At 42.3% G+C, this 23,479-nt stretch overlaps 1 protein-coding gene across 3 annotated transcripts in view; it reads right to left on the reverse strand.

Moving 5' to 3' along the window:
- Positions 1 to 23,479, reverse strand: part of LNX1 (ligand of numb-protein X 1) — a 110,379-nt gene that overhangs the window by 12,306 nt on the left and 74,594 nt on the right. For 2 of the 3 annotated variants that reach the window (XM_033105557.1, XM_033105555.1), the window contains 4 exons: positions 19,393 to 19,634; positions 18,717 to 18,869; positions 14,180 to 14,382; positions 11,405 to 11,776 (listed from right to left, as the gene is read on the reverse strand). In XM_033105557.1, the coding sequence (XP_032961448.1) occupies positions 11,405 to 11,776; positions 14,180 to 14,382; positions 18,717 to 18,869; positions 19,393 to 19,634 (970 nt within the window). The remainder of the gene's footprint in view (positions 1 to 11,404; positions 11,777 to 14,179; positions 14,383 to 18,716; positions 18,870 to 19,392; positions 19,635 to 23,479) is intronic. The other variant, XM_033105556.1, reaches the window with a different exon arrangement.

The raw sequence follows: 23,479 nt of genomic DNA on the forward strand, positions 1-23,479 counted from the left end.
CATGGCAGTACCCACTTTGTAATTAGACAAGAATATACGTTATTTCCTTTATTCTTTATCCAATGAGTGGCTCCGCTGCACACAGCCATGTCTGAAAAACTTTCCAGATAGAGTAGGATGTACCCTGTAAAGTAGTGGCCCAGTTAAAACCTACACCAAAGGTCTAAGACCAAAGGTAAACAGTAAAGAAAGAGAAACGGAGTCATGGGCAGCAATGCTACTCCTGCAGGAAGAGAAATCCTGTGTTTGACAGTCCCAAACATTTTGGGCATTGGAAAGAAGAACACTTTAGAAATACAGGGATGGCTTAATATTAGGTTGGTACAAAAGTAATTGCGGTTTAAAAAGTTAAAATTTGCAAAAACCATAATTTTGCTCCAATCTAATAGGTTCTTACACAGCCCAAGTAAAGGCCTTTGCCTTTATCTTTTATTTTTTATGTGACTACCATTAATTCTAACTACTAGTCCTCTGTTATATATATTGATACTTAGAGCAGTCCAAATAGCAAATACATTGCTTAGTGGGAAGGTCCATTCCATTCCATAAATTGACAAGTTTCATGTGTGTTTGAGAGCATGGGTCATGATGCTAGAACTGCTGATTACTGAGGCTCCAGATCTGCAGGGCAAACAGACTAGACGTAGGACCTGTGAAATGGACATAAACAGCTCTCCCTGATGCCCCCACCTGAAATAACCACCTGACCACACCCATCACTTTAGTAAAGGCTGAGTGTGGCTCGATTTGATTAGAAAGGTCCCCCAAAACAGACTAGGTTTGAGGACAAGGAAGGTAGAGAAGTTCTAGGGGTTCTTCACGTCATCCCATCCCCTGACCACTTGCCACTGCAGCAGAGCTGGATGTGAACCTGCCTGCCTTCTTCCTTTGCAGGCATGGTTATCAGACCACAGAAAAGTCAGGTCATTAAAAGAGGCCATGGAAAGTCCACGCTCTTCTCCATGAGCTCAGATCAGTGGGAGCTGAGCTGGGAGTAGAGGCTTCCTGCCTCTCTGCATCTTCCTTCCCACAGCACATAATTCACTCCCACGCTCAGGAGCTAGGACCTTTGTTTTTAAAACCTTAAGCAATAAGAACCCCATCAATGAAATCAGATCCCCACCGTTGTCCAACACGGACCAGCTCAAACCTTCATGACTTTGCATCCTTATATTAATAAACAGCTCTCCTCGGGGCTCTCTTAAAACGTAGGGGTCATCAACTGGGTGGTTGTAAATCAGATGAACTTTCAAAACAACTGCTGAAGCACCATAAGTATCTATTGTAAATGTTACGATAGACGGTGGGCCAGTCGAGGTGATTCATCTCACATAAATTATGCAAACCTACCAAACAGGACCTGAAAAGAAAGTTCAAGAACTTCACTCACTTTCCTACACATAAAGCCCAGTCAGCACTTCAGCTGGTCTACCAGTGTTTGCATACATGCTCTTCCTCTGTTCCTTTGCCTGTCTCGAATTCCCTGGTGTTTCTCATCACATATAAAGCCTGTGTCAGAACAGAACAAAAATAACAAGCCTAGGAAACAATAATGAAGCAAGCTGACATGAAGAACTATGGTATTAGCCAACTAAATTCAATTCTTGGAAGAATATTTTATAATAACTGTCTCTTTCTTTATACTGTAAGCTTCACGTACCCTAAAGAGGTTATCTCTAGAAACTTTCTGAAGCAAAACTTATTGAGAGATAAGAAGTGGCAAACACTCAAGTCAAAACTTCAACGGCTGAGCCCGAATTTGCTTATCTTCAGGGAAACTCCGATGTTTTGAAGGATCTCGGTAGTGAATTTGTCTCCAGGCCAGTACATTATATCACATTCACTTTGGACCAGGAACAGTCACATCCCCTAACCACCTCATAAAAGTTGAGAAAATTTGAGACTTACATGTTGCATCAACTTGCCAGGTAAAATCCAAAATGTCAAGGAGCAGCCTGCAAGAGCTATTTAATTCACATTTTCGAGCACAAATTTCTCACTGGGTTTTCAAATGCTGACTTTGGTATTAAATTGTTGGCAAGAATAACGCTCCAATAAATAACCCTAGTATCAACTTACGTGGAAATAAATTCCCTGCAAGGCTGGATCCATGGCTCTCACCAGCCACCTTATAAATTGCTCTCAGGGCGACTCTATTTGATGCACTTTCTCTCCTAGTGTTTGAAGTCTAAGGTGGAAAATGGGCTAATGTGTTTGTCCTGGCTCTAACTCTCAGGAACAGCTGGATTCAGTGTCGAGAAACAGCCCTTAGCACCAGAGTCTTTCTTTCCATGGACGTGAATCTGGTATGAAATGTGGAGTGAGTGTGAGAAGGGGTGAGGGAGAGATGCGAAGAGACTGAACGGAGGGGAAAATGGCACAAACTTGTTTGTTTCTTTGTTTGGTGTTGTTTTTGTTTTTCAAACTTATTTATTTCATACCCACATAATATGTGCCGGGAAGAGAGGTGAGGTAGCCCTGCCATTTAGATAACAAACCCTCAAAGGAAGAGCATACTACAGGACAGGGAGGTAGGACAGCCTCTCTCTCAGCTCTGGGGGATTCAGCAATTTGGATGAAAGGACTGTTGAACAGTTGTGGCTAGCTCACATAGGAGACATGGCAAGAGCCGGATCCTAAAGTTTCCTCTCCTCTCTCCCTTAAACATCCTCGATTTTGCTCTGGGCAAATTCTGGACACAGAGGTTACAAGTTGCATAACCTGACTGCTGTACCATATACTCCTTTCTCTTCCAAGACTCCAAGCATTACACTTCCTCTCTCCTTTCTCTAAGTGAAGCAGAAGGGATTCTGATGGCACCTACATTCTTCCCTGTGGACCTTAGCCTGTTGGCATTCTGTCCCCATGGCTGACGTGTGTTGGCTCTGGGCCAGGCCCTCACTAAGAGCCTTGGGGACATCCTACTTCAGGGACAGTCAGAAGCGGGTACCGTGGAAGTTGTGGGTAACACAGAGTTTCCAGAGATAGAACCAATTAGTTCTAGTTGAAAAAAAAAAAAAGTTCTAATATTCAGAGAAAACCAGAGGGTTAAACCCGAGTGCCATTTCTCATGGAAAGGCTTGTTTTTTTGTTGTTCTGCTTAATGGCTATTTTTCTCCATGCATTTGAGATGCGACTCCAAACTGCCAATAATATCCATATGATGAGAGTAAGCAGAGGCCACAGAAGGGAACCCTAGTCCAGCGGCCTCATTTATATTTGGCCCGTTTAAAAATAATAAAATCCCATCTCGAATAGCTGGAAGGAAGACTCTGGGAGTGCTACACTGTGACGTCTCATAGGGCAAGCATCTTGTTCCATCCTGCTCAGCCTGGGCGTGGCTCTTTTCCCTACACAATGTACTATGGCTGATAAGCACTGTTCATATTGTCAGGATGCAACATGGAACAGGAACTTCACAGAGCAGAGAGATGGAAAAATCAAAGATGCCACTGCACAAGAAGCCAGGAGAAGCATTTTGTAGAGCTGTACATTGGAACAGAGGGGGTTTTCCTACTGTCCCGGCATTGCATGGGTCCAAGAGGTGGCTAAGAGGGTTAGCAATAACTAAAGGTAGAACAAGAGCTGATAGAGCACCTGTAATTCAAGGTGTGAACTTCTTAGCTAGCCAAAGCCTTCACCTATTTATTTGTAAAGGAGGATTGGAGTTAAACCAAATGCATTTGCTGCGTGTGTGTGTGTGTGTGTGTGTGTGTGTGTGTGTGTAAATAAAATGTTTGGTAAACTGTATGCATTTCATGTGGGTTCGCTCACTGTGTTTCTTGTATTAGCTTTATAAAGTTTCAGGTAGAGTGACCACACTCGTGCCTACCCCAGGTGCCCCAGGTATTATTCACAGTGACATCTGAAACAGGGAGACTCCAAACCGACTATTGGCCGTTGAGATGGTGCTGCTCAGAGATGGCAAACCCTGTACACAGCACCCTTCAGAGCACAGTATAGGCCCAGAGGAGACCCATGCTTGACTGGTGGCCCTCTTGTGACAGAGATAAGTGAGAACTGTAAATAGAACATAAGCTGGTATAAGCTGTTTACAGAACTTCTCTCTATGAGTATTCCATCCATCAACATTGGAGGTTTAATGACCACTTCTTAAAACACAAAACCCCTGATGCTGCATTTCATTCCCCACTGGTTTCTTTTCCAAGGATCCCAGAGTGACACAACCTAGCTGTGACTGATTTTCAATATGTACTTCTGGGAATGGTTCTTTCTACACTGCTTTGGGTTGTCCCACTTGAGCTTCCCTTCCAGCAACTGCTCAAGTCATCATTCTCAGTTCATCTGTCTTGTTCTCACAAAGCCCTGGGGAACTGTGGAGCACTGGTTCCATAAAGTCAGAAAGTCACAGATATGGAAGAGATGTCAGACATGATCTAATCCAACATTTTCTCTAGGCCATGCTTCAATTCCCCTACAAAATCCTTGCCATGTTGTCACCCAGCTCATGCTTCAGGGCTTCCAATAACAGTGAACTCACTGTGTCCCAAGGCAATTCTGGCCATTTTTGGGTAACACTAATTAGAAAGTTTGTCCTCAGGTTGAGCTTAAATTTGCCATTCTCTTGCTTGTCCATTAGTTCTAGCCATGCCCTCTAGGGTAACCCAAAATCAATTTCCATGTGACAATCCTATTTGAAGACAACTCTGTTGGCTCTTCTCCTTTCCAAGTCAAATGCTCCTAGTTTCTTCAATATTTAACATGTTTTCAGGTCATCTTAAAAACTTGAATTCTGGACTCTAATAGAGTAGGGTGTGTGTGTGTGTGTGTGTGTGTGTGTGTATGTGTGCGTGCACGCGCGCGCGCGCGCGCTTGTATGCATGTACACGGCGAGGGGGCAGGGAGAGAGTGACAGGGACAGAGGGAAAGAGAATTGGACCCAGAAGACAAGTTCTGGTCTGACAAGCACAGAGTAGGGTTTGGTTGCTGATGGACAAGCTGCGTCCAGGACGCCATTGATGGAGTGCCCATTTGCCATTTCATACATGCAGAGGGGATTGTCTCTGTGTTCTATGAAACCAAGAACTTTATAGGTATGTCTTCATCATTACCCATCAATTCAAAGATGACAGTGAGGTTCACAGGACCCCACTATGGAAGACAATACAGCAGTGCAGCCTAGCTCTGAGACCAAGTATGGCACACAGACCCTACATGACAGTACAGACAACGGGAGGCATCAGAACAGGATTACCTACTGACATGCTAAAAAATACAAAAGTCATCAGTTACTCCTGTTGACCTGGCACATACTACACAACGAGGTACAGAAAAAAAGTCCTTGCCCTAACCCTCCTTCTAGTGAGCACGAGAACTTCTGAGAAACAAATGTACCTTTCACTGAGCAAAAAGTTGGGGGCTCCAGAAACAAATCCGGAATGAGCTAACGATACACTGTAAGCTGATATTGCCCCTATAAAATGAACTTTGTGAAAGCAAATCTGGCGTGTGTCGATTTTCTCACCATTGAAACTTTAGTACCCAGCATAATGCCTAGCACAGTAAAACAACAACAGCAACAACAACTTGTATCTTCTGCTAGAGCAGCGACAGCTACTTCAGTGGATTAAGAACAACCAGTCTGGCCAAGGAAAAAAGGAAATGAAGGAAGCTTTGAGGAAAAGAGGTGAATAGGACCCTAAGGATTTGACTAGGGTAGAGAAAGTGATTTAAGATAGTAATTTGGCCTATTTTTTCCCACTAGATTGTAGCTCCATGTTCATCCTTATGTTCCCAGAAGCACATGTGTTCTAGGGGTTAAGAAATGAATGATGACAATGGTATGACGTATACAGGGTTGTACAGACGTCAGTGACAAGGTCAAAATAAGAATTTAGTTCTTGAGTCACTGAATTGGCTGATTGCTGAGTCAGCAGAATGACCCAACGACTTTGCCTCAAACACCATTTCTTTTATGTTATTTAGAAGTTACTCTCATGATTGAGTCTCTTCCATGGTAAAAAAAAAAAAAAAACACAAAAAAAAAACATGCATGTGGGGGACATGTGGGTTGGAGGGAGGATAATGAAGATTCAAGATCCCCTAATATTTGTGGTGTGTAGGTAGCTGTGATGAGATTTACTCATAAAATTCTAAGCTGCACAGTTTACCATGTCTTGCTTTATCACAAATTCATGAAATTTGCAGTTCTATGTAAAAGTCATTTGGACTGTAAGAATTCCACTCAAGAAGAACATTTTTAAATTTATGTATTTGTTTAGTGCATGTGCATTAAATATACTACAATACCATGCTAAGAAAATTTGTTTAAAGAGGGATTTAATTCTATATTAACTATGGCTGATCTGTAAAAAACATCCAGATCTATCAAGTCTTATTTTACTGACAATTTTTACTGGCTCCGGGGGACAAAAGTTCTGCCTTTTTTCCAATTATGCAGTAGAACTCATGAGCTGGAATCATGTATTTAGAACAAAGATAAGTAATGTGACCAGTCCACTATTTGCTTTCTGGCTTTGTCAAAAGGCCTATCACATTCTTTTAAAAAGTTTGAAGAGCCTGGTTGTCAGTTGTTCTTTGATGAAAAAACTTCTCATTTCAATATTAATTCATGTGAAGGGAGAGTAATACATGTTAGTATTAATGAAAACCCATCTTGTCACCACCTATACAAATGCTTTTGGATTTTTTTAGCTTCTTCATCAAGTCTGGGAGTTGATAAAGAGGATACTCAAATTTGAAATCCACCCTTACTTTCTTCATTTATTAATTGTATATATTTGAACTCATAAATAAGTATGAACTCACTGATCCATTGCAGAGAGGTGAGAGCTTCCCAAAATAGGCATAACTCTCAGAATAAATCGTTCTCATATTGAATACTGGATATATACAAGCTGAATCTCTAAGGTTTGAGATGTTGAGATGTCTTTTTTACCCTGGGGTCTCAAATCCTGGGTCCTTATTTCTTTGTTCTCTCATTTTAGGTACGACATCAGACAGTTCCACAAAGCTCTTTCTTTTATACAGTTACTCTAGTCATGGTGCTCAAAAAAACTTAAATTGACATAGGGAAATGATATAAAATTTTACTAAGTTCTAAATAAGTCAACTGCCTCGTATTTAAAAATTTCTCCTCTTAAGGAGCTTGATTCTCCATCTCTCTAACTCTGGGGTCTGGTGCCCAGGGCTGCTGCTGAGTAAGCTGAGGTTAAGACTCCACATATGTAAAGCTGGTCAAATTTAAAACAGTCATGGCTTTTCTGTAATAACCTTTCCCTGAAATAATGTGGAAACAGGCAGAATGTGTGGTATTGTGGGAGAAAACATGACCAAAAGTACACGTTGTCTGGGAATTTCTTTGTAAGGCAAATATGATTCATAGAGTAGGTACAAGGGCAATGCAGTCAAGGATTGGTTGGAAATTTGAGTTTCAACCTTCGAAGGGTATTTAGTTTAACATCCCCAGTCTGATGTGTGTTACAAGTATCACAAAATCCACTCTTGAGATTGCTTAACTGGGTTTTCCAAGCATTCTAGTTTTTCCATTTCTTTTCCAACTAGCTTTGCCTTTTTTTCCCTCTCATCTTCTGCTTATAAAGCACATTGGCTTTGTTTAGTAAGCAGAAGAATCTTTTAGGAAGTCCCACTATTAGGCAAGATTTCATAAATTAACTTTCTCAGGGAAAAAAAGCTTCCCTTTCTGTTACTAATCTACAAAAGTAGAATGCCATATGTAATCATATTTAGAATGCCAAATTTTTCCAAATGACATGAGTAAGAGAGTTTTTGTTTTGCCCATTGCAAAGTGTAGTTCATAGATGAACACTAGAACGCAAGTTGCACTGATTGTCCTGCAGAGGGAGTTAACAAGTGTTAACACAAACACACAAAATCATGCTTAGAGTACAGTTTCTTTATGAAGAAAAACAACAAGGACTCTTCCTTTTTCATGGGTTAATGTTTTCATAAACATTGTCTATTTTCTGTTCTTACCTATTGGCACTTATAGTCTGAAACCGCCTGCTTAATGCTGGCTTGACTGTATTTGAGCTTAGACATAGGAACATATTCCAAGCTCTAGGAGGCCAGGAACTGTATCAGTCTGGTTCCCTATTGTACTACACGTCTCTTGGCACTAGAAGGTGCCAATAATAGCTGAGCAAATTTGAGGGGACAAAAATTAGAGATTTTATCTTGGGGACAAATAGCATGTAAAGTAGATTTGGTGTTTGTTCTTTGGTAAATGGTTTGACAAAAAAATCCCTATGAGATGAAATGTGTAAATCATATTTGTCATAAAATGTCATATACATTTTGACATTTTATAATTTGACTCAATGAATTCATTCAACAAATATGTACTGAGTCTCTACCATGACAAGGCATTTCTTGAAGTACTTGAGATACAATACTACATACTATATTAAATTGGCAGGTAATAATTAGTTGGTAGAAAAACAAAGCTGATTAGAGGATACAGAATTGGGGGTGGGAGATGCTATTTTAAGTGGGCTTGGCAGTGAAGGCCTCTCTGAGGTGACATTTGAGGAGTTCTGAATGAATTGTGGGAGTGAGTTATGTAGACAGTTGGAAGATTTCTTTCAGTCAGAGGGACAGCAAGAACATCTGCCTTGAGGTGAAAAAGTTATTGAAATGTTTGAGGAGTAATAAGAAGGCAATGTAACTGAGCCTGGGTAAGCACAGGGGAGAATGCTAGAAATTCTCCCCTTTGCTTAGGAAGTGAAGTTGGAGAGATAACTAAAGGCCAGATGATGTACGGCTCTGCAGGCCAGTGTGAGGTTTTGGAATTTTTAATCAAATTGCCTTAGGAAGCATCAGAGGGCTGAGCACAAGAAGAGGGACATGACGGGATTGACTTTGTAAAGTGGTCATTCTAACTGCTGTGTGAAGAGTAAAGGTAAAGGATCACGTAGGGAAGCAAGGAGACCAGTTAAGAGGTTCTTACAGGGGCTCAGACCAAAGTTGATAGTGGCCCGGCTGATGGAAGCCATGGAGGTGGTGAGAGATGGATTGTGGGAGGGGGATGTTGAACAGAGATTCTTTTTGGCTCAAGTAACTGGGTAAATGGTGGTGCAATTTTTAGAGACCGGGAAAGACTGAAGGAAGAGCAGGTTTGACAAGGGGTGGAGTGGAGAGAAGCCAAGGGTTCAGTTTTGGACATTAAATTTGAGATGCCGTTTAGACATCCACATGGAGAAATCAAGCAGGTAGTTGGATATGAAGTGTGGTGTTCAGAGGAGAAGTTGGGGTTGAGCAGACGAACTTGGGACTAGATGACATAAACTCTAGTAGGAAAATTGGCCCTGTAACTCTGCTTTTGTTCTCCAATTGCATGACCTCATGTTCTGTTGGGAAGATCTATCAGGCTGAGAATCACCTTGGAATTGGGACACCACTAAGAGCCACTCAGTTCAGGGGCCAAGGCACCATATGTCTTTCTGATTCTAGTAGATGGAGCGAGCAGGGTAAGTCTCCTTTGTACCCTCTGCCTCAGGTCGTCTACATCTAAAATGTCAGTTTCATCCACATTTAGTTCTCCTCAAAGAAGAGGGATAAGACACACACAATAGTGAAAAGAGTTACCAACACCTAGAAGAATTCCATGGCTAGAAGCCAAGCGTAGGGAGATTTATTTGTACAGTGGTACCTCGGTTTTCAAACGTAATCCATTCTGAAAGACCGGTCGAGTTCTGAAAAGTTTGAAAACCAAGGCACGGTTTCCCCATAGAAAGTAATGCAAAATGGATTAATCCGTTCCAGACCTTTAAAATCAACCCCTAAAACTGCAAATTTAGCATGAATTTTACTATCTAATGATACCATAGATCCATAAAATTTACGGCGTTTGTAAACCAAAATGTTCGTCAATGGAGACGTTCGAAAACCGAGATACCACTGTACTTAGATAATCAAGTCCTTGTGGGCAGACTCTGTTTCGTGACTGTCATCCTCCATGGAACTTGGTACAAGGTTCAGTCAACGACTGATGCTGACTCACTGTTCTTGAAGTCACTTCCGTCGCTAAGTGGACATGATGTGCCGGATAATTGCAATTACTTCTTGCCTCTATTCTTGCCTGTCTCCTGTCAGCAATCCACTGCCTCTAGAGAGATCCTTCTAGAAAATCCTGTCACTTCCTTTCTTAAACTCTTCCAATGACACCCCATGGCTCCTTAACATGGCTTGTAACACTCTACATAATCTGACCCTTGCCTACCACTCCTGCCTTCTCTATGGCTGCTTTTTTTCTTAATGTACACCCTGCTCCAGGTATTAACCATTTCCTTATGAGGCTTTTAGGGAAATGTTCTTCTGTGTTGTATCGCCTTAGAATGACCCTCCCTGCCTCGTCCTCCTAGAGAACTTCTGATTCCTCAAAGCTCCAGTTCAAGATCTTCCACCCATGCAGAATTCCTAGGCCCATCCAAGCAGAAACCTCTCCTTCACCTGCACCAGCACGGTGCTTAATTTCTCCATTACAGAACTATCACATTACATGGCTTCATTTAGAAAAAGTCCACGTCCCTGATTAGATGGTGGGCGTCTTCGGGAGAGCAGCCCGAGAGTCCTCGTCTCTCTGTTCTCTGCACCTAACTCAGGGCTAGGCAAACAGCAGGAACTTAATACATTTTGGCTAAATGAAATGAATGAATGGTTTAGAATACAAAAACCCAAAACAAAGCCTGTCCCTCTAAGAATAAAGCTGGCAGCTCAGTGAACATTAGAAGAACTCATGGTGACTCAGCCAAAGTCAACCAGATGCATGCTGGGCCTTGCTGACATCATACCAGTTGGAAAGTGAATTAGTTTGAACCAACGTCAGGCTATTGGGAACTCTATTTGCCTGAATGATCAATAATTTATTTACCCCTCTTATTAGGAGACGTCCTCTCAAATACAAACTTGAGTTCCTGTGGGCTTTCCAAAGGGCCTGGACGTAGCCATGGAGATAAAGCTTAGCTTTAGCCAATCCTACAGTTGTCGCTGTCCATAAGACCCCTGGAGGGCACATGGTGCAGCTTCTTATAGCAGTTCGTACAATAGGATGTCTCAGATGTGTTCAGAATGTATCTGAATGACCCCTGGACCTGCAACTAACATACCGCATACAGGATGGCACAACCCTGCTGAACTTGAGTGAGCTTAACCCGGTGAACTTGCAGCACAGAGCCCAACGTGTTCACTCACCTCAGATTACATGGCTGGCAACACCTAGGGAGTGCCCACGACCCCAAGACACATCATTTGCTTGAATAGTGTTCTTACCTGCCCTTCGACCTTGAGTCCTCGAATGGGAGGCCCTGTATGACACGTGTGGTAGTAAGCAGGTCAGGGTGATGGGCATTCCTGCTCATGCTGAGAGTTTCTGACCAGGACCTTAGAATGATCTGTGACCTACCTGAATCAGATGAGCGGCACTTTCTGGGCTGCCGTATCGAAGATCATGTCCATTGATGGCTAACACACGATCGTTCTCCTCCAGCTGACCGTGTCGGGCCGCCACACCACCATCCAACACGTTGAAAATGAACACCCCAGGTTCGTCCACCTTGCGCACCAGTTTTATTCCAAGCTGCTCCTCAGGACTGCTTTTGTTGAGAATCACCTGGAAACTGTCTTCCCGGGTTCCACAGTTGTCCAGTGCCTGCCCGTTGTTCCTGCTTCGGAATTTCTGCTCACGCAGCACAGTCAGCCGCAGCACTTGGCAGGGCTGCTGCAGGAGGCGCAAGGCGTAGTTGTGAGGTACGTTGCTGATGTCCATCCCGTTGACCTGGGGGAGGGGACCCAACTGTCAGCTCTACCTGCCACAACTCTTCCTAGAATGCCCAGGCCCACAGAATCACCAAGACTCTTCCCTAAGGCCACTCTACTCTGTCAGCTTATCCGGTGTCCAAATATACCCGTCTTTGAACATTATTTCACACCCTTCTTTGAGTGTCACCTGCACCATCTTTTCAGGTCTCTCAGTGGATACCATCTTTTTTCAATCTTGTCCTTACATAGCACCACCACCCACCCCCCAATTTATTTACACAATCCTAACTTTCATTTCTCTTGCCAAATTTGTTTCTTCAGTTGGGGGTAGGGATGGAGAAAAGGAAGAAAATATAGAAAAATGCGAAAGAGAAAAAATTTTCCTTTGAGCTCAAATGATTACATTAAAGCACTGTTTAGTTAAGACTGAGTTGACATTTTCCTTCCAAAAATCTCCAAATGAATTTTTCTCCCTGGGTCACCCATATTAGAATTTAAAGCGCTCACTACTCTCTCTCTCTCTCTCTCTCTCTCTCTCTCTCTCTCTCTCTCTCTCTCTCTCTCTCTCTCTCTCTCTCTCTCTCTCTCTGTGTGTGTGTGTGTGTGTGTGAGAGAGAGAGAGAGAGAGAGAGAGAGAGAGAGAGAGAGAGAGAGAGAGAGAGAGAATCAGGTTTCATGGGGGTTGATTGAAAGGTCTTTTACGCATGTTCTCAAAAAAGAAAAAAAAATCTCTGCAATTTCAAACAAATTGTGAATAGAAGTTTCCAGGCCTTTTATTGAAAGGCTGGATCACTTTATGATGCTACTTAAATGTCCTCAAGCTCAGCCCTCTCATTTGTGCCTCATTAAAGACCTGCGGGACTGATCTGCATGGGCTTTCTGCTTTTAATTACCCTGCCTGGCTAATCAGGCCCAGCCTGAAGGCTATAGCCCCTAGTGGTCGGCACTGCTCTGGAAGAAAACAATCTCACAGCAGCCCTACACTCTGTGCTTAAGGAGGGAGGCCCCACAGAAAAGAACCGACCTTCTTGAATTTCTCTGGTTTGGTAAGAGCTCTTGTACTTGCAGCCAACTGTTAGAAGAGCTTTGCAGGGAGATTTTAAAGGTCTTCCTGCAGCGCACAGTTGCCGGTTCTCTGCCGCCTCTACAGGGATAGACAGAGGCTCCTTCCTGAACAGACAAGGCTCCACATTTGTCTGCGCCACTAGGGAGCTTAAAGACCTTGCTCTGCTCTGTCACCTTATCCTGTGTCTGCTTTCCCCCATCACATCCAGGCCAAGAGAAGGTCAGGGTCGCCTGCTAAACAGTCTTGGCAGCTCTTTTGTTTGCAAGAGCCAATTGAAGGCCATAAGAATCAAAATGTTGTATTATGTAACTCTCCCAGGCAGCATAGTTTCCACCAGAACTAGGAGGACACCATGTAGTGTGTCACCGATCGCACCACTGACTGTCCCTTGAGATTGATGGGTCCCACCCTCAAAGGCCAATGGGAATTTCAATGTTTCTATGATAACTCCTTTAAATTCTTTCTTCTCCTCTTATTCCAAAGAATAAGAACTTGTTGCCAAAGAAACAGCTCATGATGTGTCAGGAGCTGGCTCCTCAGAGAAGTAATGGGGTGAAACTGTCATCTGAATATCAGACAGGAAATATATGACCAGGGAGGGATTTCTTGTCACTTTTGGCACATGCTTGACTTCTGTCTGATAAACAACTTGTTCTTTATCCTTTCTCTTCTGAAAATTCCCCCCTTATGCCCTTCCCCTCACAGGAGAGTATTGCCCACGGTATTCTGTGCCACCAGCTGTCTCCCCTGGAATGTCTGGGGGTTGGCGGGGATAGCTTAGGGATTACTGTTTTTCACGGAGGGCCATTAAGCTACAGGAAATTTACTTTAGAGTAGTGTGCGAATGAGAGTGACTAAATAAAATACAAAATGTTCCATTAATCTACTGTAAAAACAATTTAAGATATGCTCCAGTTTTACATCATTGTATGTTATTGTTACTTAAAGTAGGAGGACAGAGTAGAAAGAAGAGAGAGGAGGAGGAGAAGGAAGAGAGAGGAGAAATGGAGGAGGTAGAGAAATGGAAGGGGAGAGGATAGAAGAAGCCAGAGGGGAGAAGAAAGAGGAAGAGGTGAAGACGGAGACAAAATGATAGAGACAGAAAGACATATTTACGTATAGCGAGAGAGTGAAAGAATGAGAAAGACAGAGGGACAAAAGCCTATCTCAATTAAAGTATAAATCTCAGATGAAGGGCATAACAACATAGTAACTATGGAAAGTGACTACTCCACATTTATTTTAGTATTTCCTCCATCCATCCACCCAGGCATCTATCCACCCATCCAATAATGTGCTCTAAAGTGATTTTTATTAATCCCCTTTTCATGACCCCACCGCCACAGTCTCTACCTTTAATATGATGTCTCCTGGCAGGAGCCGGCCGTCTCTGGCAATCACCCCATCACGATAAATGTGTTGGATAATGATATGGACCAGCGGGGTTTCGCTGCCTCCCACAAGCCTAATGGAGAGGCTTTCACTGGGATCCACTCGATTGATCCTAATGCTGGTAATTTCACCGTCTGGAATCAGGTGATACAACCTTGGAAAGACTAAAATGGACCAAGACGGTATTTATTTAAGACGCCCACCCAACGCACAGTTCCAACCACTCTTTTTTTTTTTTGCCAAACTTTGGTTTCAGCCAAACTAAACTATGCATTGTTCCTCATACATGTTTTCCATTTTCCTGCCTCCGTGCCAGCATAAGTTTCTCTGCCTGGAATGTTTTTCATTCTAGGACTAAACCCAGTTTTTTCTTCAAGGCCTGCATGAAATGATCCCTTCCAATTAAACTCTGCCCTGATCCATCTCTCCCTGCTCTCTCTAAACATCCCATTTCTCATAAAGCTTTCTCTCTATTTCTCACGGCACTCAACCGTCTATTATTATTATTCATGCCTGCTTCTTCCATCCCCCATTGGTCCCTAAGACCCTTCAGGACATAATTTCTGGCTATTCTGTAGATCTCCACACACAGGACACTTCATGATGTTTACATGAAGGAATGACTGGTTTTTACAGAATGGACTGCAGTTTTGTCACTTACTTATCAAGGGATAAAATATAATAACTTGCTCTTTCGTCCTTTCAGATCATTTTGAAGATTTCTTCCTGAAAGTTCCTGCTTTTCAGGCATAGGGACTCACCAGTCCTCTCTACCAGACACTGTTGTCGATAAAGGAAATCAAACAGACTGATTCATGATCAAGAAAAGGGGCCCAGGCCTGGGTGGTAGCTTTTAGAGGTTTGTCCCTGATCTGCCTGAATCACTAATTCACTATTAGTGATTCACTGAATCACTAAACTGAATCACTGATAGGACACTCAGAGATCCTCTAGGCTGGTGTTTTTAAACTTTATCTTTTAACTGAGGACTCTTCTTTCCCATGAAATAGTTCATGCCCTCCCCACTGCCACCCACCATGCCCCCACACAGAAGACCTGCTCTAGTAGTTGTGCAGCTTGATAGCAAGTCAAACCTTTATTTTACAGGTGAGGATACTTGAGCTCAGAGGGGTGATCTGACTGATTGGAGGTCGCAAAGTTAGGTGGCCCTCAGAGCCAGGTCAGAACTGAAGCTTGTCATGACCCGGCCGCCTGTCACATCCCTCAGGTTTCCCTGAAGCCAGGGGTTCACAGCCAGGGGACAGTCCCACAGGGGACCTGTCCTATACACCTTCAGCAAGTAGCACTGACTGGCGCTGTTCTCTACCTCAGTTTGAATAGAAGTATGCAGAGGGTCACCATTAAACGCCGGCCAAACTACACCTAGTTTGGTGGAAGAAACACCCCTCCTGAGTTGCTTGAGGCTTGAGTTTGAATGTGGAATGTGGAGATGCTTCTGTGTCCTATAGCTGCTGGCAGCTGCCTCTACCCTCAGATTCTTCTTAATGATGTCTTTTGGGAAGACGACAAGCCTGGTTCTGCATAATACACTCTTTGTGACTCTTTTCAAAACCCATGACCTCAGTCCTTTTTCCCTAACGAACTGAGTTCATTAATGAGTACTCAACTCTCTAGGAATAATACAGAAAGAATTAAAGTTATTTCTAAGTATTGTAGAACATGATAAACAAAGCAATTTAGCAGCCAGAGGAAGCCAAAGGCATTGTAAATGTGGGTCCTTAACCTTCACTGGGATTTAATTTAAAGTCAGCGATTCGCTTTGCTATGAGGCTGTGGGCAGCCGTCTTAATCTGTCAGTTCCTGGTGCTAATAGCACTGGGGTGATTGAGTTCAATTAATGTTTAAACTAGTCTGATTACATTAAGTAGGGTATACCACAAACATTTGTTGTAACAGGTCTGGTGACAAGGGAATGGAAATTAAAAAAAATTATTCCGAGCAAAAAAGGATTTGGAAATAATCATCAAAGCTGCAGATTTTCTCTCTCCTCCCCACTCCCTTTCCACCCTCCCTCCCAACAGATTTACAAAAACCATACTCCCAAACCTAAACCACTCAAGGAAGGATTTTTGATTTGATAGTCCAAAAGACATACCCAGTCACACTTGTAAATGATACTAATGACAGCCACACCAGTGAGGCCCTAGTGAAGAGTTAAAGTAATGTTTACACTGCCAAACTTGTCTTGTTCTGGAAAGAAATGAAATGGTTCAATATTCTGTCTTCACTCAAGGACTACAGCATACAATGTTATTTACTAAGAGTTTATTATACGCTGGGTGTTGAGCTAAACAATTTGCGTGCACAATTTTTTGTCTAGTCCTAACAATCCTATGAAACAGATTATTATTACCCCTGTTTTTTTAGATGATGAAACACTGAAGCTTAGAGAAGTTACGTAATCTGGCCAACGTCATGCAGCTGATAAATAGTAGAGCCAGTCTCTTTACTGATATAAAAAAGGATGGATGAACCATACCGTGAGAGTTCACCAGGCGTCACTACCAGCCCCGCTGAATTTAAACACCTCAGCCTATTCCAGAGTAATAGGTTCCTGGAGCATCGAAGGAAATCCATTCTCCCCTACTCTAAGCCCCCTGCACGTATAACACGGCTGCTGTCTTCATTTTCCTGAAACACAGCTCCAATCCTACAATAACTTTACACAAAAGCTTTCAAGTAAATTCACTGCTCCCAATCAAGTCCAGACTCCTAAATGACATCCAGGACCCTCTCTAATCTGACCTTAACCTTATCTCCCTCTACTTTCCAACGCAGTCAAGATCTCAATGCCCATCCAGATCGTAAACCATTCCTTAAACATGGATTACATTGCTCTACTTGGAAGTGATGCAGCTCTCCCTATGGCTGCCACTGTCATTTATTTATACCTCATTCTTTGGCATTTTATTCTATTTTAGTCTTGAGTGAAGCCAGGACTGGCTTTTGTAGTCTTTATATAAAACTATAGTCTAGGTTAGTGTCTTACTCATACTAATCTCTTATTAAAATAGTTTCTGCAATAAACATGCAAATAAATCATTCAGTCAGGAGAAAACTGTATACAGAGTATAATTAAGGAGGTTTTAATAAGGGAAGACTGGCAGAAAGGAAGTTCTGATCCTTTCACTTAATCATTGCACAAACATTCAGCAAACACTATTATGCACCAGAGTTTGTGTTTGGCCTTGAGAATACAAAGACTCAGAAAAAGAACCCTTATCTTTATAGGTATAGTTACAATTAAAGATGATTGTTGCTATAATAGAGATAAAGGTGCTTCAAGAATACGAAGGAATGGGGGACTGAGGGAATCAGGGAAGGCTTCCAGGAGGAGGCAAAGCCTATGCTGAACCTGGGAGGAGGCATTAGAACTAAAGGAGAGTGGCAATGCAGGCCGGACAACAGCATGGAAGTGAGCAAAAGACAGTATTCACAGGGCTGTAATAAGTTCAGCATAGTTAGAGCAAAAAATCTGTGTATGTGTGCATGTGTGAGTGTGTGTATACAGGGTGAGAGGTACTAAGTAAGCAAGAAGAGGTCTTATAAGACTGCTCTAAATTCTCTAAAGGCATTCTAAGGACAGTGGTTTGACCAGTGGTTAAGAGAAAGGGCTCTGAAGCCAGAGGACCCGAGTTAAAATCCTAGGTCTGCCATTTTCTAGCTGGGTGACTTTGGGCTAGTTACCTAATCTCTCTTGGTCTCAATTTCCCCATTTGTAAAATGCACATGATAATCCCTTAGCATTGTTGTGATATCTAAATGGCTTAGAACACTACCTGAGACACAGGAAAAGTTCAATTTTTTTTTTTTTTTTTTTTTTGGGTAGCTATTATTAGTGCCCCAAAGTTCTAATATAAAATGAAGGAAACAGAACAGTGTTTCCTCAGCTCCATTTATACTGGGGAAAATACACAGGATCTAAGATCCAATAACAATTCCGCATGGATTCTAGAGCCACATTACCTGATTCAACATCTAGCAAGGTAATTTGGGGCAAGCTGAGGAACCTCCCTATGCTTCAGTTTCCTCACCTATAAAACAGGGATAATAACAACAGCGATTTCATCAAGTTGTGAGGATTACATGAGTTAATGCATGGAAAACACTCAGAACCACACGCCATAGTCATGATAAGAATAAATACTTATATAACATTGACAGTTCACCCTTGAACAACATGGGCTTCTTGCACCAGCATTGTTCTAACTGCCTTTCACTTATCAACTATAATTGTTCTTTATATGCATTAAACTAGTACCTGAAGGTAACACCTTTTCCCTCAGTCTTTGTAAACAGATAACTATACTTTCTGCCTGTAGTTACTAATGTGAGAAGTAGGCTAATCAAGATCAGAACTATTTTATACCCTTGGGAAGAGAGTTGTCATAGAAAGTGAGTGGGGGTTAAGTTGCCATCACCTCTGAAGTCATTCTGGAGGGCCAGCCCATTCCCAGCCTGCAGAGAATTCTGTTACCTTCAGGGGCAGTCGTGTTTTCAGAATTTTCTCTACCCTGGTCAGCTTGGTTGGCAACTACACTTCCACTCTTTGTCCTTCGAAGAACACTCAAAGCTCGATTTATTTTTTTAAAAGATCTGCTTCTGATAGAGGATCGCTCAAAGGGCCGTGCTGAGGAAAAGAGAGAAGTAAGGAACAGTAGCTACACATTCACAGAAATCCTCTTTTATGCACACATCTGGTAAGATATGTACAATAAAACATGAACAGTGATTACCTCTAGATGGTAGGGTGACAGAATTTGCTTATGTATATTTTCTAAATTTTCTACAACGAAATATATATGGCTTATTTAAAAATCTGCTTTTCTTTCTTCCTGGGATGGACTGAATATAAGAGCACTTTTCCTGAGCAGCACGGACGGGAAAGCACTGACATTGCAGGAGTGATGAATTAGGTCTAGCTTCAACCCCTTTCACCAAGGCAGATTACACACATTTTTAATGATCTGAGGTACTCATGGTTTCATTTCACTTTGGAGAATTGGACTTAGGTTGCTGCCAAAACTACCAGAGTGATTTCTCCTTAAAACAACAACAACACAACATTTCGAGAACTTTCCACCCTGAGTATTCCACAGAGGGCTATCTCAAAGCGAAGAGCCCATTCCCAGACAACCAGCCATTTGACTCACCCCTGGTTCGGTTGCCCCGGCCAAAGTCCGATGGACTGTTTGCTGGCTGACCATCCTCTGCTGTGGACACATAGGCAGGGTTGTCTAGGCCAGGCTCGTCTGTCGTTAAGGAGATGGTGGCAGCTGCAGAAACCTCTGGGGTGAGTGCCGTTGCTGTAAGGCTTGCACAGCCATCTGGACAGCCATCCTGAGAGCGCCTCTTCCTGTCTTTGGTCAGGCCATAGTGGGAGGCACCTTTACAGCTGTAACAAAATCAGTGAACGTGAGAAATGGCTTTGGCTTTGTGTATGAATAACCAGGCTTCTTCACATAGGCATGCTTGCTACATGGGGCTTGATTTGCTCACCCCGATATCCACCTCCCTTTTCATATGTATATACTCATATACGCTTGCCAACCAAATGAACCGATAATTCGAGAAAACACTTTTTAAAAGATGTTTACTGCATTCTCTTAAAGCAATCTCTACACTGGCCCCTGGAATGCAAAGTAATGAAAGCTGTCATGGCATCTATGAGATTAAGGCTTGAGGCTGGCGATCTTCAGGATTTGGACTTAGTAATTCCTTCTTGCTGCTGTTTACTTTGACCATGAAAGTGCTTAGTCACTCACTCAGTCCTCTCTTTTGGGTTTAGCTCCCAAAGCACTGAACATAAATTCAAAGCTCCTCCCAGATTCCATATTTAACTATCCATGGAAACAGAGTCAACATCACCACAAAGCCACAGGAGTTTACTCAGCACCACTGTTCTCGAGAGGCAGGCTCGCCGACTTTCCTTATCTACCTCTAGGCTGGTCTCAGAGTGGCCAGGATGAGGGCCTGGGGCTCCTACGTAATGGAAAATTTCATTCATTGTCATGTCTTCTAATACTGGGAGAGTAAAACAACATCCACAGTCTTTAGAAAAAAGAAAACATACCATAATGGTCTATACCCATTCACCATCTGTGTTAAGGAGCAGGTCCAAGGGCCATGAGACCAAGATTTGAGTTGATCTAGGTCCATATTTTGCTATGAATATACTTCCATGTGTCATTGGGCAAGTTGTTTCAGCTCTTAGGTAGGGTTTGGGTCAGAAAATGATGATTTAACTATCTCATTGTGCTTTGGTAAGGAAATAGCCACAGACAGCCACACTGGCCTCCACAGTTGTTGTGAAGGCAGAAATAATATGGGTGAGCCCTTTTAAAATGTGGCTATTTATATAATGAATATGCATATTATAAATGATTTTTATCAATTCGTTATAGAAATCTTATATGTTTGAACTATTTTACACACTTGGTCTCAGCCAAAAGGCTGAGAAGTGACGAGCTAAATAAATAACCCATCTGAGAGTCAAATGGCAGTCTGCAGTCAATATGCAAGCAGGATTTATATGGCCCCGAGAACTATAGAGCCTGTGGCTAGAAGGGCCTGTTGTTGGCTCAGAATCCTTGCTGTGAAGCTTACCTAGCGGTGTGACCTGGGCCAATTTTGTTAACGTGGTTAAAGTTCCTAATCTGCACATACCTCTTGGGCTGCTGTGAGGTCTGGCTGACATTAAGTCTTGTCCAGAGTTTAGTACCTGGCCAGATAGACAGTAAGTTCTCAATAGATTGTAGCTCCTTCCATAATCCATCCATTCTAAAATGCCAGTTTAGTCATACTTTAACATCTCTCAGGTTAGATTGCTTGGGTGATTAATGGGGTTATATAGCTGCTGTTGCCAAGTCACAGTCACCACACAGATGCCACTACCCGGGCATGGCAAACACGGTCACAGGTATCCAACTTGTCACTTCCATTGAGTTGCATCCTTTCTCGATACTATGCCATTGAGTTTAACTGCCATTAAATGTCTTAGAAAACATTACATTATGATTCAGTGTTAAAATGAAAAGTTACTGTATATATAGAAAGTCTCAAAAACAGAGCAGTGGCATGTAAATTTGATATTGGTGAAACAAATATTCATCGTTAGAAGGAAGACAGATATTCCACATTTTCTTGCAAGAGGCAAGCAAATGCTTTATTTGCTTAGAAAGAAAGATACTCCCCCTACCCCCCACAGAGATGAAACGTGGTGTTAGATTTTGTTACTGAGATCATTAAAAAGGATAGACCTATTTCATGCCAAACAACACAACTAGAAGGCAGGAGAGGTCACCACATTTGTGTGAATGGATTTCAAAAGCTACACAATGTGACCCATCCACACATGGCAGAGATATCTTTAAAGGTAGTGAGATAATTTAACCAGTGGCAGATTTTAAAAATTTCTTGTTGGTACATAAAATGTGATATTTCTTATGACGTCTTAGATTTGCTGAGATGTGGTTTTACTATTAGTAGAAACGGACTTTGATGATACAATCCCACACTCTTGCCACAGAGTGTAGCTAGCAGCTTCTAATGCTGGTCTTTCTCTCACCGAAAGGGTTCAGGCTCCCTGTTTGAACTGATGAGGTTTTACTCTTCTGATTACTTACTTTGGATTAGAATTGTTCTGCTTAAAAATAGCAAAGTGGTTGATATGGGAAACTCAAAAATTGAAAGAAACACTGTGTGATGGAAAAAATAAAAGCCAGCATGCATTTGAGCAGCTCCCAAGTCATAAATACATGAGTGGAACACTTCTATACAAGCCAGCAGTATTTGGTTAGCAACGCATGGGAAGGAAGTTCCTCGACTATTTAGTTGGACTGGAAAGTGTCTCAGCAGTGCCCTTGCCCTTGACCATGTGCCCTGCCAGAGCAGGAAATGAATTTTCCAATTGGACAAATGGCTGGCAAACTCACAAACCCTGGCTTTCTGAGGGGACCTAGCATATCCTAGTGGAAAAGGTGGCATCCTATTCTGCCGCCACATTTGTGAGGAGGGTTACCGTATTTAAAAATATCTGAATCCCAAGACTATACCATTAAGAAACCCATTGCTATTTCAAATCCTTGGAGTTCCAAAGACACATTTGAGTTCAGGTAAAGAAAACCTCATAAAATACCTAAGTAAGGCTTCCCTATGGCCTCGTATCGCGGCTATCCTTACAACATCTGGAGAGGGTACAGAATATAGATTTAAACGTTCAGACTCATAAGCCTTGGTTAAGAAAAGAAAAAAAAAAGGTTCTGCTAAAGCAACTCATACTTGTGTAATGGTGCTTGCTCCAGTTTCTTGGCTTAGCTTAAATCTGAGGCACAGAGTGATCTATGAAGGTAGCAGCTTGTACTTACTAATTATCTCTTTTGTGTTGACTAATGCTGGGACCTCTTGATTTACAAGCACAGAAGAGGGGAGGAGAGGGGAAGAGCTGATTAGCATTAGCCAGTACAGGAACAGACGGTGAACCCTGGGTTGTGTTCAAAGCAAGCAGGATTTATTCTTCCTTTCAGTTATCCTGAGTGCTAAGTACTCTCAGGTGGTGATGGGCGATGGCCATGAACTTGAAAGATGAACATAAGAAACATGAAAAACCATTTTTACAAACAAACCATGCACTTTTGACATGCTGTTCAACAAAGCAAGTCTGAAAATCGTTTCTTTTTAGTTGTTGTTTTGTTTTGTTGCTAATTAACAAAGCTCCTCCATCCTAAGCTCCCATATTAAACTGAGTGGAAGCAAGGCAGTCTTCATATGAGAATGTTGACACTGGGTATACCACGGAATTTTTGTTTTTGCAAGGGTCGGGAGCAAGAAGAGAAAATGAACCCCTTTCTTGCAAAAATTCCTGAGTCCATGACTTTGTTACTAATGGAAGTTGACTTGAAGCAGGATGGACCCCAGGATGGACCCCACAGAGACTCTGATGGAGTGTTCTCCACCGAGTTCAGCCAACCAGGCAACACAAGCTGGTTTGCAGGGGAGGGCTCCCTTCTGACGGTGAACTATGTACTTATGGGAGAAGAATAAAAGTGGTCCACAAGAAAGCGAGCCTCAATACCCTTATAACAGTCTATATAACTACACAATTTCCCTTTGATCTAACTTCCCGCACATTCTTTCTTTCTCAGTTCATTTCTGAATTAGGTAAACAGCAAGTCAGCTCCTCACGTTGAGTTCATTAATTGCCCAGTCTGATACTATTTTAAACCAGGCTTGCAAACTCAT

Source organism: Rhinolophus ferrumequinum, chromosome 5 (genome assembly GCF_004115265.2).
Source record: "Rhinolophus ferrumequinum isolate MPI-CBG mRhiFer1 chromosome 5, mRhiFer1_v1.p, whole genome shotgun sequence".
NCBI classification, from domain to species: Eukaryota; Metazoa; Chordata; class Mammalia; order Chiroptera; family Rhinolophidae; genus Rhinolophus; species Rhinolophus ferrumequinum.